At 48.9% G+C, this 18,189-nt stretch overlaps 1 protein-coding gene across 1 annotated transcript; it reads left to right on the top strand.

Annotated features, from left to right (window-relative positions):
• The first annotated feature begins 1,032 nt into the window (after positions 1-1,032).
• PLET1 (placenta expressed transcript 1) lies at positions 1,033-11,013 on the top strand. The gene is made up of 4 exons (XM_036259467.1): positions 1,033-1,214; positions 5,581-5,779; positions 8,197-8,258; positions 10,217-11,013. The coding sequence occupies exons 1-4, from the start codon at positions 1,034-1,036 to the stop codon at positions 10,432-10,434; spliced, it is 660 nt and encodes a 219-aa protein (XP_036115360.1). The 5' UTR covers position 1,033; the 3' UTR covers positions 10,435-11,013.
• The last annotated feature ends 7,176 nt before the right edge of the window (positions 11,014-18,189 follow it).

The raw sequence follows: 18,189 nt of genomic DNA, 5'->3' as shown, positions 1-18,189 counted from the left end.
TTCTAAGCGGTTTATAGTTTACATTCTTACAGTTAGGTCCTTGACCCATGCTGGGTTAATATGGTGAGAGACAGAGGTCCAACTTCATTCTTTTGCACGTGGAACCATTTGTTGAAAAGACTTTTCTTTCCCTCATCAAATTATCCCGGCACCTTGTGAAAAGTCAGTTGATCACAACTGTATGGGTTTACTTCTGAGTCCTCAACTCTATTCCATTGATCTCTATGTCTACCCTTATGCCAATACCACACTGTCTTGATGACTGTAGTTTTGTGGTAAGTTTTGAAATTGGTAAGTGTGAGTCCTCCAACTTTGTTATTGTTTTTTCGAGATCATTTCGGCTATCCTGGGCCCGTTGTAGTGTTCAGTGTAAAGTCTTGCATTTCTTTTGTTAAATTTATTTAATATCTTTATTGAATACCTTCAAGTTTATTGATACTTGCTTTGACCAGTTCTAACGATCAGAAAAGAGATATGATTTTATTTTCTTTTTCTTAGTAGGTGCCTTGTTCTCTGGTGCCATGGAGGGAAGTGTCAGGGCAAGCTGGACGAAAGCTGTTTCTTTCCAACAATAACTAAATGCAGAAGCACAGTGTTTCCAGTGCTATGCTGGTCACAGAGTCAACTGGGATTGAGCCCTGCTCGACCGAGGCGCGCTGGAAGGGATGTGTAACGTTCCGAGACAGGAGGGCTTCTGTGCCCGGGTTTCCTCCCGGGAGAAGAGCGGAGCTGAGTCAGGTCTGTGATGCTCACTCACCCCAGTTTCACTCTCCCAGCTTTAAACTTTTCTCAACAGCCTTCGTCAACTAGCAGGTTGAAAAATAATCTGTGACCAGTGCATTCCCTTTCTTGAGCAACACTGAAATTGATAAAGGGTCATGGTGACAAATTCCAGAAGCCAGTTCATTTTTAGGGAGCGGTTATAAGGGAATTTGCATATATGACCTCACCCAGAAACTCCAGCCCCGAAGCATATAAATAGGTGAGGTCTTCCCCAGCTCCGGGCCCAGCCGTTTCGGAACAGATCGGGACCATGGCAGGCCTTGGCGCCACGCGGCTGCCCGGGCTGCTCCTCTGCCTCGCAGTCCTGCTTTGTCCTGCGGGCTCTGCGGATCCCCCCGACAGCTGCATGTCCTTCAACGCCGTGGTCTCCACCAGCACTGCGGCCATCAAGGCTGACTCGGATGTATATGAAAGCAACAGAGCCTACACAAGTGAGTGGGAGCATTCTCTGTTGTCTCTTTTCTCTAAGGGGAGCCGACCAGAATTTCAGAGCATAGCTCTCCATCTCTGCTCTCAAATATGCAGTTTGGACCAGGAGGGGAAGCGGGGACAGAAGGAATGAGAACTGCGAGAGAGTGGGCATGTTTTTGCATGTCCCTTGTGCTGACCTGAGTGACAAGGACTCACTAAGTCCCAGCTCCCAGGTTAACTGAGCCCCAGCAAGAGCGACTCATGGCAAATTCCAACTTAAAACCGGCATGTTTATTATTTTAAGGGATAATGATTGCATCACAGTTTGTAATCTTTCACACCCACCTGGTAAAACAATTCCACTGTGGATGACTGTACATTGCACAACTCCAGGAGGTGCTCTTCACATTTAGTCCAGAGTGAAAAATCTAGTTCACTGGGAGGAAATGTATTCCTCTCCCGCCTCCTATACGCAGGGCCTGAAGCTGAGAGGCGTTGACTGTTCATGAGGGCAGAACTGGCCCTTGAATCTTGTTCTTTTCATTCCTAACCCAGTGCTTTTCTTAGAGGTGCCTTGTAATATTTTATAAATGTCCTTTTGAGATCAGCCAAACCTGCAAGTCGAGGCGAGTGCTCTAAGGACTTTCATAGCAGCATTTAATATGGTGACTTGTGTGTATTACCTCGTTTAGCCTAACAACATGTGAGGTGGAGCCCGCCGTCATTCCTGTTTTGTAGGTGAGAACAGGTAGAAATGCTGGTGACTTGCTCAGGTCACAGAGCTGCTTAGATGGGGGAGCCGGGATACGAACCTGAGCACTATCTTCAGGGACTCTGCCTTCACCACCCACTGTGTGCCTCTCGGTTACAGTACTAAGAGCTGAAACTCTTCCTGTGTGCTGGGAATGATGAAAGGGCCGATGCCATCATCTTCCCACGTTCAGATGAGAACTGAGGCACCGGTAAGTTAAGGTTTTATCCAGAGTCACTGGTAACACAGCCGGCATTTGAACCTAAACAACAGTCGGCTTGGTTCAGCCAGCTGTCCAGCTTCAGAGCCTGTCTTCCTGTCGACTGTGTTACCCTGCCTCTCTTACAACTCCAACCACAGATCAGAGACCGCCGGGGGGACGCCCACACCCGTGGTCTATAGAGTCCAGGCTTCGGCAGAGAAACGAGTGTTGCTTGTCTTCACACACCTGTGCCAGCTTGCACTTTTCTGTTTGTTTCATGGGACTGTCACTAAATGCCTCAGTTGTGATAGGGCGCACTATGTCCTACTCACTCAGGCAGTGGATCCTGTCCTGCAGGCCAGTGAGGGTGATCCTGTAATTCAAGATGAAGACACCGGGAGGGCATGTGTCCGACCTTGAATATGGGAGAGGCCTCGGGGGGCCAGAGGGACTACTGACTTAGGACAACACATCACAAGGTGAAGGGTATTGTTGATGGGGGCTGTTGATGGGAGAAAGAAGCACCTACCTTGTGAAGGCTGGGGTGCACAGAGGGGGCATCGTGAGCCTTGTAGGAAGACAGGAGACAGAAGTCAAAAGATGATCAGTAAGATCCTTAAAAGGGAAAGGCCCCTTGGAAGGGATCATGCTGGGCGAGAGGGAAATCCCAGCACTTAACAGTGGCAGTAGATGGGGCAGAGGGAGAGAGGACCCAAGGTCATTAAGTGCCTACTGCATGCGATGTTCCTCCCCAGACTTCATCTTAATTCACCTCAGAATGTGCTACAGTCCGTGACACGCTGGCTGACTCATCGTAGGAATGATTCAAGTTGAGTCAAAGTCCTGGGTGTGAAGCACCCATCTGCTCCCAGGACACACGCAGGCTCCGGGTCCCCTGTACAGTGACAGTGCCAGGCTTGGCTGGCCGAGGCTGCAAGTGCCTACAGAAGCCAACGTCTCCTTATTTTGAAAATTTCTAACTTTCAGGGTCTATGTCAACATTGCTAAGTCATGTATACATGGCTTGGCAGGTCCCAAGACACAAGAGCAGCTCAGGCACGATCTTAGAGCGAGTCCCCCGGGTCTGCCTTCACAGCACTGAATGAAGCCCGCACGCAGCGACCTCGGGTTAAGGCGGGCCTGGCCCGCTCCACCTTGGACTCCTGTGGGCCAGAGGGTGTAGGCGGCTGCCTTCTGTCCTGCATCTTGGCCTTTAGGACACTCACTCTCCCACACTGGCTGTGCAGCTTCCTAAATGGATCAATTAGTAGTTATTTACTGCCCCCAGGTGCCCAGCACTGGGCTGGCCAGATACCGACACAGATGAATCCACAGTATGTAATTAAGCCAGAATGTAATTAAGCACTGAACTCAACAGTAAAAAGCGTAAATGTTTGAGGAGAGGAAAAGAAGGCTCAACTGGCCCGGAGGTGGGACATACGCAGGATCTTGGAGCGCAGATGGGAATGAACTGTGCTTGGGAACGAAGTAAGGATTCCGCACAGACAGCAGATGCGAACAGAGACCAGGAGCAAGCGCGAGTCGAGCGTGTGCAGAACCAGAGTGGGACGTAAATCAGCGCGAGCTGGATTACGAGGCTCATCAAGGCTACCTGCTGGGCACTGCACCCCTCAGAACAGAAGCACACAGGTTAGATGCTCTAGAACCAAGGGCACTTGGATGACTTTGGAGAGGAGCGTCTCCTGACGGAAGTGTTGTGTGTGGAAGTCTGATCTGGCTGCAGCCTAAAAGGAGGAGAGCACGGAGACGGGGAATCCAAATACAGCGCCCAGGAGAGAAACGGAGGGCACAGCCAGAGCGAGAGGGAAGGCAGAAGAGCTGTCAGAGCTGATGACTACCTGGATGACACCCTCCCTTGTCACAGTCCACCTTGCCATGACGCACAATCTAGGACTAAGGACAGGTTCTCACTGAGCAAGTCAGGGCCCATAGGATCTGGCTGAGCCCATTTTAATTGGCAATAACGAATAAATAGAACAAAGGAGTGTTCTGTGCTAAAAACAACAAGTACAATTCATCTAACACCCACCATGCATTGTTCTCTGACTCCTCCCAGGAACCTTGCAAGATAAGGTACCATGATCTCCATGTAATGAAGGATAGAGTCATTCTCTCCAGACCGAGAACCAGGCCTGGTGCACAGTAAGCATGTAATAAATATCTGCGGAGTGAATGATGAAGAGTAAGGAAACGGGCTCACAGGTGAAATGACTTCTTAGAGCTAGAATTGAGAACCAGGACTGTCCGATCCTATTGTGCTACGTGATCAGTTTTCTTTGGTTTGTGAAGAAGTCCTTGAAGGAATTTTGGGTGTCTGAACACCTTAGCATTGAGGAATTCATTCAGAAGGAATCTTCTAAGGAATATTCTCTTGAAATTTCCTCCCAATTTATTACACACCAGAATGCTGAAATTAACAAGAGGAATTAACTAGGATCAGTGGGGTCCCCTGTGAGTACATACTAGGCTAGGGCATAAGAGACTCACCTGAGCCCTGGCTGGTTTGGCTCAGCAGTTAGAGCGTCGGCCCACAGACCAAGCGAGTCACGGGTTTGGTTCCCGCTAGGGGCACATGCCTTGGTTGTGGTTTGTCCCTGGTCCTGGTTGGGGTTGTGGGGTGGCAACCACTTGATGTGTCTCTCTCTCTCGATGTTTCTCTTTCTTCCTTCCTCCCTCTCTCCCTCCCACTCTGTCTGAAGATAAATGCATAGGTGTCCTCGGGTGAGAATAAAAAAATCAGAGACTCATCTGAGTGGAGAAGGTTAGGGAACTCTAAGGGGTCATTTGACAGGGGCCTGGATTAGGGGCCCAGGGGCTCAGAGCCCCTTTCCCTCACCTTCAACAACAGAGACCAAGAGCTTCAGAATTTCTAGGACCAGGCAATGTGCTTTGCTTTGCTTTAACTTGGCAATAACATTCCCAATTTTCAGGGAACGCTTCCCAGGTGGCCAGGTGGCCCGCGTGGACGGTTCACAGGCACCAACCCTGCTCTTCCCACCTTCCCTTCCCCCTGAGAGGTGGGCAGAGCTCGAGGATCCTCCCGCCCTGGCGGGTGCGAACCAGCAAGAGGCCAAGAGCCAGCCCCGAATCTCACCCCTGGTAGGTAGCAGAACCGGGCCAGAGTGCAGGTCTCCTTTTGTGTATGTTTTATGCAGAAAATTTAGAAAACACAAAAAAGCATCAGGAAGAAAATAAAATCATCTGTACCCCCACTACCAAGAAGTCACCACAGTTAATATCTTGACGACTTTCATTACAGACGTTTTTCAACTTCTTTTACAAAAATGGTACCATACTCTATGTACATGTGATTTGTAACTTTGTTTTCTTGACAGTTAATTTTGGTTGTGTGACCCTCACCCCTTGTCTTATGACGTAGGTGGCTGACTGTCTCCTTATCGTTTCCCCCTAGTGTCCATTCCTGTGGATAACAGCACCAGCTCCGTGGTCCTGCGAGCGCTGGACTCGAACGGCAGCGCGGTAGGCCTGTGGTACGGGGTGGACCAGTCGTGCAAGAGCAGCGTCCTGTACCTCGTGAGGGACCCGCGCGCAGGTGTCCTCAAGGCCACCTGGCAGTCTCCGCCCACGAACGTGACTGGAGCCGAGATACAGTAAGAGCTGTCGACACAGGGTTTGCTCTGAGCTTTTGCAGTTTCATGCTGGGCTTCTGTAGTTTTACACTGACCTTGGAGGATTCAGACTCAAAATACAATTCAGATACGATGTGGTGAAGAGAGTACTTGCACCCCTCTTCTGCATTCTTTGCCCTACTTTTCATCCACAGGAGTTTACACACACACGCACGCACGCACGCACGTACGTACCAGGTGTGCTCAACATAAATAGAAAAAACTGGTGTTAAAGAAAACCAGAGCTTGACAGTAGTTAAAGCAAAATGAATGAATGAATACATATATACATACACACACACATAGAGTAAAGAATTTATTCAGGAACATTGCAATAGGAGAAAACAGACCCCTCTAGAACCCGGCTCCATTCTGACTACAACAGGGGCAAGTGGAAATTTATCGCCAAGGAGCAGGTGGAAGTCCGTGGAGGGAACACTACTGGGAGGAAACATCAAGGCCTGTAACGGGTGGTCTGGCTGAACTGACCCAACAGGATTGTTGCCGAAGGCTGGTCAGAGTGATCAGATATCACCTGGGGGGTGGCAGAAACTAAGGAACTCAGTCAGACATCAGGGTTATCAGAGATCAAGATTAACAGATTCTTGCTAAACAGACTTAGCAGGTTCTTGCTAAAACCGGATTTTACAAGCGAGGACACACATAGGCCAAGGGGGAGGTTTTGAGCCCGACCAAAGTTTGGTCGAGCAAAGAGTCTTTGCCACGGGCACCCTGTTTGCTTCAAATTCTCTACGCTTGCTGACTGCCAGTGTGACCAGGGCCTGGTGACCAGATTTACTTTGGAAGCCAGTGTTGAGAGGTCCCTGCAGGGTCGGACGGCCATTTCGTATGGAATGGACAAGTCTGACCATCAGGCTGTGTCCACTGGCTCCGGGGACAGTGTGGTGATGATGCTGGCCGGCCACCCCTCGCCGGCCGCCCCAGCGGGACTGGCTGTCTCCCGCAGAGCCGCTGGCAGAGGAGGTCCCAGAAGGAGCTGCTACCCCCAGCCTCACACGGGGTCAGTCCCGACGTGGCCACCAGGCAAGGCTGATTCGGGCAATGACTGTCCCCTCGCCGCCCCTCCTGTGAGCCTCCACTCTGCACGGCAGACACAAGCCCAAGCAGCGACACTGCAAAGCACATTCCCACCGACAGTGTGGCCTCCAGACTCCTGACGCACCCTGCTATGGCTTCGCTGCTTGTGCGCAGTGGGCGACAAGGCGGAGGGCAGCACGTGCTAGGGGTACCGACAGCAGGGACCCCCTGTGCTGGGGAGGGCACAGAAGTCACGTGAAGAGGTCCCTGGCCGTGAACTTTACCATGAGGTTTGGTGAGGCAAGGCCAGTAAGAAGTGATTACTGACGTTAAACCTCACATTCTCCAGAAAGCATGCCCTGAACCCCCGAGAAGTCCCAGAGCCCCGTTTCCGCTCTCGCAGCTTCCTCTGCTTAGGAGGGCACATGTCACCACTGTCCACTTGTCAGTCGGTTATTCATTTAAAATCTGTCCCTCTGAGGGGACTGAGTGCCACAGGTGAGACCAGGCCTGTCTGGTCCCACTGTCCCCTCGGCACCAAGCACAGTGATCGGCATGTTGTGCACTCCCATGAACTAATCGTTGAGCGTGTGAACAAGAGGCTGATGTAGCAATGGATCCACTAATAGGAGAACAACAGACCAAGCTCTACTGATCGTGTAACGGACATTAAGCCCCTAGTAAGTGTCGGCCGCTGTTGGCAGCAGAACCTGCTCTCGGAGAGCTGCCTGCAGTGTGCGGAGAGGCTCACAGCAAGACCGTGCAGAGGGGCATGTTTCTCAGGAGGAGGCCTGTCCGGGTTAGAGGTGATAGGGAAACAACTTCACGGAGCTGCTGCGAATCTGTGGGCAGATGTGGTCTGCACGGATATTACAGGAGGTCTGGCTTGAACAAAGACCAGAGGTGTGTCCCAGCCTGTGGGGAGTTCAGGGTGGTAAAGTTGGTTGGAGTAGGGGATGGACATGATCTTCTCTGGAACAAGATCATGGAGGATCTTAGTTAAGACAATGTAGAGGCCCTGGCCAGGTAGCTCAGTTGGTTAGACCATCATCCCAATATGCCAAGGTTGCAGGTTTGATCCCCAGTCAGGGCACAAACAGAAGGCAACCAATGAATGTTCATGGATAGGTAGAATAACAAGTCAATGTTTCTCTCTCTCTCTCTCATCAGTAGATTAAATTTTTAAAAAGAAAGACAATATAGAACAGACCAGTATTTAATGACCTGCTGGTGTGCTGTGGAGAAAGTAAGCACCCGAGGGATTAAGAGGTTGGGCTCCTTTGGGAGGGCAGACATTGTGAACTTGTGAATCCCACCGCTGAGGTCCTCACCACGATTTTCTCTTGATTTACCCTCCACAGAGCCTTCGCTGTCAATTCCAACAAAGTGGCTACATTTTCTTCTCTGAAACTGAAAAAACACGGTAAGTTCCTTTGCAGCCATTTACATATCTGACAGTGAACTCAGCCTGCAAAGTTACTTTGTGGGTGCCCCAGAAAACATCTTTTAATCATGTGTTACCCAGATATCAGTTGAACCTTCTAGCACCTTAAGAGCTACTTAAGATGAACTCAACCCCTTATCCTATGCCTTGTAGAAAACAAAAGCCACCCCCAAGGTTTCTGCTAATTGCTAGGGGCCCTATATTCTCAAAGTCACCCGTGGCTCCGAATCCTGCACCCTCAGGAACCATTTCTATTCCACACCACACAGACACCCATGTGAAAGTCAGCTCTTTCCTCAATTTCCACAAAGACTTCCAACTCACTAAAACCTTCCCAGGTATAGCAGAGTTCACAGGCAGGAGGGGGAACATCTGCACGAGGAAGGGTCGATGGCAGAAAAATACCAAAAGTTGCATTCATTCTCAGAATGTCCTTTGGCCATCACACTACCACCAGGAATTCCCACTGGCCTGTCACAGGCTGCAGACCTCAACCTCAGACTATCCTGAGGCTCCCTGCCCTCCTTTCCCCTCTCTGTCCCCTCTTCTCTCACCTCCTCTGGGGAGCTAGAACAAATTCGAGAAATTGAGGTTCAGAAAATAGAGGTAACTTGCCTAAGGCCACACAGAGAGTAAATGGAAAAACTAGGACTCAATTTCTACACCTTACACGTTTTATTTTTCTTATTTTTCTGTTGTATTAACTTACATCAGAACTATAAAGACAATCTTTTTCTTTTTTCTAATGAAGTTTTTAAATACAAGGTTCAACCAAGAACAAGAAACACCAGTCTTAATGTCCAGACAACATGTCCCTAAGAATCTAAACTACTGGAAAGCATCTACTACGCTGCCCATTTTCCCACCATTCACACACTGCAAATGTGGTCAAAGGTATATCAGTTTTCAAAAATGAATTTTGAAGTGATTCTGCCTAACAAAACTACTGTATGAGATCCTTAGCCGTTTCTTTGGTAGTTTCCCTTCTGTGAAAAGACTGGATGCTATTTTCTTCCTCAGGGACATTTTCGAGATAAACACAAGTGTAAATTCTAAGAAAGAGGAAAAAATGTTTGTTTATAGTCAGGACTTCTTATCTCCAAGCTAATAAAATCCAGCTGAAAAAATAATAAAAACAGTGCTTGTGGTAGATTTTCTGGCTCCATGAGATGCCAGAGAAACATTTGCCGTGGGTAAATGCTAAGTGAGAGAAGACTCCCAGGCCCCCTGCAGGAGAACAGAAGAATGCATGGGCCTTGCAAACTGGACTTCTCCCTTCTGCATAGTCCACTCAGACCCTTGCAGGTATCATTGCCAAGGGCCAGTTCTTCCAGGATCCGACATCCCACCCACCCCTCAGCACTACAGGTCTGGCTTTCTCTGCTTCTCAGCAAGGCAACCTCAGAGAACCAGTGTGTGGTCAGATCCCTGCACGGGAAGTAGCCGATGCCTCAGAAACCACAGAAAGAGATTTAGGGGTTTGGACAGGCCTCTTTCCATTTACTTTACAGCAGGAGTAGCCATCCTCAGATCTGGGTGGTAACCAGTTCTTACAAGCTTTATATGCAACCTTTGAAATTAGTAAAAAAAATAAAATTGTGCCATTTTGGATTATATTTGCACTGATGGATCTAATACAATATTAAGGACACTTGAGAGCCAACAACCTACCCAACAACAAATTCAGTAGTTACACAAATTCCCTCCCCTACAGGACTGTGTAGTCCTTATGGGTAGATAGTGATCTTTTATTTTTCCCCTTAGCACTCTGTGCCCCATAGTTTTACCCCTTCTCTACACACACTTGGCCCTGGAGACATGCTTATTGAATTTTGCTCATGAACTCTGGCTCCAGTGTTCCATCAGATTAGCCTCATTTCTCTAGCACCCATCAACCACCCAACATAGTTCTGATGCATTTTTTTCTTTTTTTCCAGCAATGACCACCACACCATCACCCTCCATGATCTCCACAACCAAGCCAACCACTGCCCGAGTCCCAAGCACAACCCAAACCCTAATCACAACCCGCATCCCAAATGCAACCCCAACTCCAGACACAACCAGAAGCCTGGCCAACAGCATCTTCCTCAGCCCCATCACAGATGCCGTTCAGATCCTGCTCGTCTTCCTCGCCAGCAAACTCCTCTTCTAGAAGGAGGTGAGGGGAACAGTTGTTCCTGTCTCTGCTGCATCCTGCTGTGTTCAGTTCCAAACCAGGGCTCCATCCATGGTGTGTGAATGAAGGCCTATGTCCTCAAGTGTACAACCCTACTGCCCCTGCTTTGAGCCAAAAAGGAGATTGATTGGGAGTAGTCAGTCCACTTGCTGGTGGACTTGGGGCACACAGGTGTTCACCTGGATCTCTCAGAACACAAATTAGGCTTTGTGCAACTACTTAGACCTGGTCTGGGTGTAACCTGGAATTCTGGCTCTCGGTGTAACAGGTTGATAGCCAATTCCCCAGCCAATGTAAACTTTTTCTCGTTGCCTAATGATTCCTCTGTGTCCTTGAGTCTCTGTGGGAAGAATCTTTTCTCACTTGCAAGATGGTCTCAGATTTCTGACCAAACCCACTCAGGTTACAGAGTGTGTTGACTCCCGTGACTCGACAGGGAAGAAGAAATAGCCCCCCGTGCTATCAGCAACACCAGTAGCACTCAAAGGACAGGGAAGGGGAATGCACCATGTCTGCGCAGCCAAAGACAGGGAAGATTATGGCATAAAGGCACTATTTTCTATGTCACACCAAATAAACTATATTTCCAACAAGAGTAATGTGTTAAATTCAAATGTCCTTAATAAGTGATTAACTTAAAATACAGAGAATGTTTTCTAATTTTCTTCATTTGTCTGAACATTAAAAAATTAACAGAACGATGGGAATATGTATGTTTTCAGGGCCAGATCTATGGGTATAATGTTCTCAATTTTAATATTCCTCTAGTGCAAACTGGTCATTTTACCGCAGTAGTGTTTTCCACTAAGAGAAATGGGCAACACACTTATAATATTCACAATACAATGTAAAACCAAAAGAAAGCAGCTATTTCCAGTGGTAACCAACCAGGTTTCCTTTAATAATTATGACAAACCCAGGATGACAACATCCAGTGACTGCCTTCCTTGGGGACAGTCTGTCAGTTTCTTCTTCCCTGTGAATAGGCCCTATTTTCCTATTTGGTAGGTCTTCTACTACTTTTTAGCCTGGACGTTTGAATTGTAGTGTGGAGAGTCTGTCAGACTCTCCCTTCCCTCCACAGTGTGCTGTTGCTGGCTGTCACCCATCTGTGTAGTGACTTTCCTATGCTCCTTCTGCAAAGACTGCCTCTTGTGTGGTCAGTGAAGTCTCTTTCCTGTCACCGCAGCAGTCACCCAGGGTCCCGAAAGATTCTCTTAAGTGTCAAAACTCAACAGCCTTCTCATTAAGCATCCCCCACTAGGCGTGAAGTGTTTGGTTTTTAAATTAAATTCTAGAGTTCCGACAAGGCTGACTGACAGCTTTTGCCAGCTGTGTGGTTGCGTCAGGGGAGGGGCCAGTTCTTGGAGCTCCTCCTACCGCTTCTGTGACGTCACTCGGCAGCCCTGAGCACCTGCCAAGCGTTGTGCTAGGTGAGCGGCCTGCGTGCTCTCGGAAGCCTCAGGGCAACCCGCCGAGACGGGCCACTTGGCGATGCGGGCTCAGGCAGACAGCAGCAGTTTGCCCAGAGTCACTCCGTGGATAGGCACGAAGCCGGGCTCTGAAGGCGGTCCATCCCACTTCCGAGCCTGCACCCTTAGCCAGGACTCCCGCGTCACCCGAGATCCCCCAGACAACGGGCCCTGGGTCGCGTGGCAAGGAGAGGGCGGCCCGGGTATAGGTGTCCCTTGCTGTGTGGCAGCAGAGGCCGCAGCGGTCCTCGTGCCCACCTCCGTGCCCACCTCCGTGCCCGCCTCCGTGCCCCACCTCCGTGCCCACCTCCGTGCCCGCCTCCGTGCCCCACCTCCGTGCCCACCTCCGTGCCCCACCTCCGTGCCCACCTCCGTGCCCGCCTCCGTGCCCGCCTCCGTGCCCCATCTCCGTGCCCACCTCCGTGCCCCACCTCCGTGCCCGCCTCCGTGCCCACCTCCGTGCCCCGCCTCCGTGCCCGCCTCCGTGCCCGCCTCCGTGCCCCACCTCCGTGCCCACCTCCGTGCCCACCTCCGTGCCCCACCTCCGTGCCCACCTCCGTGCCCCACCTCCGTGCCCACCTCCGTGCCCACCTCCGAGCCCCACCTCCGTGCCCACCTCCGTGCCCACCTCCGTGCCCCACCTCCGTGCCCACCTCCAAGGGCAGCGCGGCGAGTCCTGCCCCGCGAGCTAGGAGCACGTTTCGTGTTTGCTTTCACAGTCCACCTGGCCCCACCTCAGGCTCAGTGTGGAGGGTGTGACAGATCCAGCAGAGACCCCCTCTGGAGCGGGGACGCCTGGACTGCGGGGGGGTGAGCTCGGACCCGGCCCGGAGAGCGCTGGGCCAGCGGGCAGGAAGCCTGTGCAGTCTCCGTCGTCTGCCAAGTCCGGTGGAGCCTGGACAGGCAGCGTCGTCACCCGCCTCGGTCCTCCCTGTCGGCGGGTCACCTCAGCCTCTCCCAGGGCTCAGTGCTGACTCCCCGCCACAGCCAGACGCCGCTGAGGTCCAGGCAGAGATGGCAAGTGCGGGATCCTGCCGCCCGGGGGGCTGACTGCCGGCTGCCCGACAGGTTATAGAGGGTTCCAGCCCTGGCCAGTTTGGTTCAGCGGTTAGAGCATCCGCCTTCGGTCCCGAGAAACCCCGGTTCGGTTCTCGCTAAGGGCATGTACCTTGGTTGCAGTTTGTCCCCGGCCCTGGTTGGTCGTGCAGATGGCAGCCACTCGATGTGTCCCTTTCACGTCGATGTTTCTCTCTCTCTCTCTCTCTTCCTCTCTCTCCTTCCCACTCTACCTGAACAAAAAATGGAAAAAAGTCCTCAGGTGAGGATAAAAATAAATAAATAAATAAATAAATAATTTTAAAAAAGAAGGATTCCTAAGCGCTGTCCCCAACAAGTGATCCCTTCCTGGGGCTCAGGAGACAGAAGTGAAGGGCACAGTTCCAGGCTGTGGCCATTCCTGTCGCTCCAGAAGCAGTAAAAGGCGACCGAAGCACACACATTCTCAGCCTCGGGTTAGCTGGTCCTGATCCTCACATTTGTAACCCACCTCCCGACCCTGACGGGAAAGTGCGATACCCCAAAGGGAAAGACTCACACCGGCGACTGCAGGGACGCCACAGGCTGACCCCACGCGCAGGGAAAGGGCCAACGGCAGGTGGACTGTTCATCACTCCCACTCATGAGCCCACTTTATTCTCTGACTTGCCCCGTTGTAGCAGCGTCGTGCTTTGCAGACTAGATGTTTTTATTCTGCGCTAGAAACAGCAGTGGCCTGGCCATCATAAGAGAAACTGAGAAAGTAGGAACGAAGACAAATGCCGTGCAAACCCCATTACCTGGAATATCTGCACACGCCAGACAGAGTCCCGCCTTGGTCAGCGGTCCACTGAAACACCAACCACTCAAAGCAGAAAAAAAAAAAATCAAAGCAGGCAGAAGTGTAGACAGTATCGTATATTGTCTGCCAACATCCACATTGCTCTGAAAAGTAAATGTCAAAAATGTTAATAATGAAGTAAAGTTTGATTATTTCATCAGAGTGACAGTGTAGTAACTACCTTGAAGCGTAAAATCTGAATTTGACCCTTATTAATTGCAGGACCTGGTATCAGTTACTTAACTTCTGTGTACCTTGGTTTCTTCATCTGTAAAATGGGGAGAAGAACAGTAGCCACTTGGAACAGCACCTGCGCAAAGTAAACACTACAGATGTCTTCGGTGTCTAACAAAGATCACAAATGATACACTAATGTATAAGAAAGCCAAGTATTGTAACAATATGAATATGTGCAAATAAAATGGTGTCTATAGCAAGGACTAAAATTACTCATTTGTAACTGTTATAAAAGCTAATGTCTGACTTTCCACAATCTTCCTCCCTCCTGCCCTGCCTTTACCTCCCACTTCAAGCTTCTGCGTAGAAGGTCCTCTAGCCTTTAGGGTCAGCGCCTAGGCTCTCTCTTCCTAGATGGTCTAAATAATGGGTAACGGGCTTGAATTATTCTCCAGGATAAAGAGTTAAATCGGGAGAGTGAAACTTAGAATTATTTTGCTTCTGATTGCTGGACCGCATTGCTTTGAATGTCCAGCAGCGAAAGCAGGACACATGGACGGCCCCTGCCCCGTTTTTATGTGAGTTACATGCATATAAATAGAGTGAAGTTAAAGATATATACCTGATATGTGGAAAATAATGTAACATATGCCACAGTCACTACATGTTTGTCTATGCTACATATATAACCTATATTTAAGAATAATGTTAGACCACATGCTTGAATCCAACAAACTCAAAAGGCCATTGGCTGATACATGTAGACAAAGCACAGTTAAAGAGCTTGGGGAAATCTTAGAAATCGTTATTTTAATTGTTGAGCATGGTTATCTTTCTAAGCCAAACAGACAGATGCAAAGCTCAGCTCTTCCACCTCCTGAGTGACTCTGAACAATGTGACGCAGACCCCTGTCAGTGACCCAGAACTAACTCCCTCCTTGAGACATGGTGACCAAGAACCAGGAGCACAGTGTCTGTGTCATGTTCACTCACAAGCCAACAAATGCCCAAAACCAGAAATTAATTGCACAGACATCTCAACACAATCTCAAATGTGGGTGGAATATGTTATGCCTCATAATCTGGTTAGGGTGCATTTTTTTCCCTTTTCTAAACACAGTTCTTGCCTTCAAGAATGGAGCCTTGACTTCCCCCTAGTGCTTGGGAATTTTTAAGGGCTATTACGACAACAGGTTAGCCCCTTGTTTGCTGAAAAACACATGTTGCCTCAGAGTTGCCAAAAACCTGTGCAGTTCTGCATTCCACAAGGAACCCTATTCTCAGAGGCCAAACAGGTGGCGTGGTAAAAAGCATTCGCCGCAAGACCAGCTGAAACCTCTCTGCCGGGGTCAAGCTTGCTCCCCACAAGCTGGGACAGTAATGATGACCCAGTCTTACTGTTTATCCTGTTATACAGGAAGTACTTTGTCAGTGAGCCTGAGTCTGGGCTGCTAACAAGTGACAGTGTGGTTTGGGGACAGCAGTTTACTGAAAGACCCTTGATTCAGAATTCTAGTTTATCTTTACTTAAATTAGTAGTCGGGGACTAAATGGAACAGGAAGGTAAAGTTAGCCTTCTAATGGGTTTGGAGGAATACTTGGGGGATGTACAGTGTGTCGTGGTGGTCATTCTCTAAGCACATGAAATATAACCCCTTTCGGAAGGATGTTTGAAAAGTTTGGTATTAAATCTAAAAATGTTCACCAAACCAGCCAACCAGTGTGGCTCAGTGAATTGAGCGTCATCCTATGGTCTGAGAGGTCCCAGTTCAATTCCCAGTGGGGGCACATGCCTGGGTTGTGGGCTCGATTCCCAGTAGGGGGCGTGCAGGAGGCAGCTGATGGATGTTTCTCTCTCACATCAATGTTTCTATGTCTCTCTCCCTTCCTCTCTCTAAAAAATCAATAAAAAATATATTTAAAAATTTTACGAAACTGGGTTCAACCAGTTCTTTAGAGATGGTAGGCATGGTCACTTATTCAATAACTAATTATTCAATAATTAATTATTCAGCACCTGCTAAGTAGCAGGTGCTGGGCTAGGTCCTGGGCGACAAGAGTGAATAATACAGATAGGGTTCCGGCCCTCATGAAGTTGACACCCTTGTGGTTGGGATAGACAATAAACTAATAAGCAAATAAACAAAACAAAAGAAAAAAACATATACGTATAATTTTAAGACTGCAAGATAGAGGAGTATATAAGGGTTATAATAGAAAATAACAGCGGATTTCTACCTACCCTGGGTGAGCAAGAGGGTGGCATTTAGTCTGGGATCTGAAGGATGACGATTTATGAAAGAGACGGGGCAGTAGGAGGGGCCACCATCCCAGGCAGCAGACCACGACGGAGCAAACTTCCGCGGTGTCATCTGCTAATCTGCGGCAGGCTGGGGGGAGCTTTAAGATACCACGCGGCAGCGGGAGGAGGCTGGTGACATGAATGTGGGGAGCCACGTGGATGCAGGAGACCAGGTGAGAGGCCATGTCAGTCACCCAGGCAACAAACGGGGGCTGTAGGACTGAGGTGGTAGCATTGGAAGTGTCAAGACAGGCAAAGTCATTACCTATTTTAAAGGCAAAACCTGTAGAACTTTCTGATAGATTAGAGGTAAGAGGTAGGAATCAAGGCCAACTCCCAGATTTCGGGCTTAAAAAAAATGAATGGATAGTAGCGGCATTTTTAGGGAAGACGGGTGGAAGAATAAATCTTGAAGGAGAAATCAGAAACTGACTTTAGGAATGATACGTTTGAGATGGTCCACGAGACGCTCCACTGCCCATCGGTGGCTCTGTGGGCAAATAAGACTGTGAAAGGTAACAGACGGAACTAGCCCTTCTTTTCTTTAACCTTTATTTATTTATTTTTAACATTTTATCATTTTTTTATTTTCAATTACAGTTGACACACATTATTATATTTGTTTCAGGTGTACACCCCAGTGATCACTTACTAAGGGGTCATCCTGATAAATCTCACACCCATCTGACACCATACATAGTTATTAAAATATTATTGACTATATTCCTTATGCTGTACTTTACATCCCTGTGACTATTCTGTAACAACCAATCTGTACTTTTTAAAAAAATTTTTTATTGATTTTAGAGAGAGAAGAAGAGAGAGGGAGAGAGAGAGAGAAACATCCATGAGAAAGAACATCTCGATTGGCCGCCTCCTGCACACCCGGCTGGGGACTGAGCCTGCAACTAATCCTTCTATTTCTTCAGGTTGTTATTGGCCACAGTGCTTGTATTTAAGATATTTGTGAAAAATTAAAAGCTTTTTAATGGCCAGTTTTGCTCAGTGGTTAGAGCTTTGGTCCATAGACCAAAGAGTTATGGGTTCGATTCCGATCAAGGGCATTTACCTAGATTGCGGTTCAATCTCCAGCCCTGGCCCTGGTCGAGGTCGTGCAGGAGGTGACCAGTCGATGTGTCTCTCTCATATTGATGTTTCTCTCTCTCTCTCTGTCTCCCTCGCCTCCCACTCTATCTGAACAAAAAACGGAAGAGTGACCTCAGGTAGGATGCAAAAAAAAGAAAAAAGAAAAAGCCTGGGATGTCGTTTCTTTAGCCAACAACCAGGGAAAGTATTCTAATCCTCGTTTCTAAAAGCTAATACTACTCCGGCCTCAGTGGGGACAGAATACTGCTGGGAGTGGCGGGTGGATTTTGGGGGACTCACACCAACTGCGGGCTACCAGAAAGCATAACTGCTGCTTAAACGCCCCCCAGTGCGAGAACCACTTCCCCTGCTTTTCTTCTCCGGAGAGAGCAGTCCGCTCTGCGGAGAGGTGGCACAGTGTTCATCTGGGACACTGTCCAAAAGTGTCCTACAACAGAATCTTGCTATAAAGGTGAACTGTGTGAAACTAACAGTGGTTTTTCTATGTGCAAGGGAGGCTGGAAATATCCCAGACATAACAAACACAAAATAAACACAATCTGCTTCCCATCTTTAAGATAATTCCGCTTCCAGAAGGAACAAAAAGTTTGGAGTTTACAAAGCAACGTGGGCACTTATCACAGATCTAGTCTATTAGTGACCACATTGTTTTAAGCCACTGTGTTGGGGCAATTCGTTATGCAGCAGGGGGTAAGGAACACACTCACCCTGGGGGAGTGCCAGGGATAGAGTGAGGTGATATAAAAGGCACTCAGCAAAACGCCCCCACCAGTGGCAGGGCCAGCGTCAGCTCTGTC

This window comes from Molossus molossus, unplaced genomic scaffold (assembly GCF_014108415.1).
Source record: "Molossus molossus isolate mMolMol1 unplaced genomic scaffold, mMolMol1.p scaffold_m16_p_13, whole genome shotgun sequence".
In the NCBI taxonomy this organism is placed as follows: domain Eukaryota; kingdom Metazoa; phylum Chordata; class Mammalia; order Chiroptera; family Molossidae; genus Molossus; species Molossus molossus.
The sequence above is the reverse complement of the archived record's forward strand: the minus strand, read 5'-3'. Positions and strand labels throughout refer to the sequence as shown.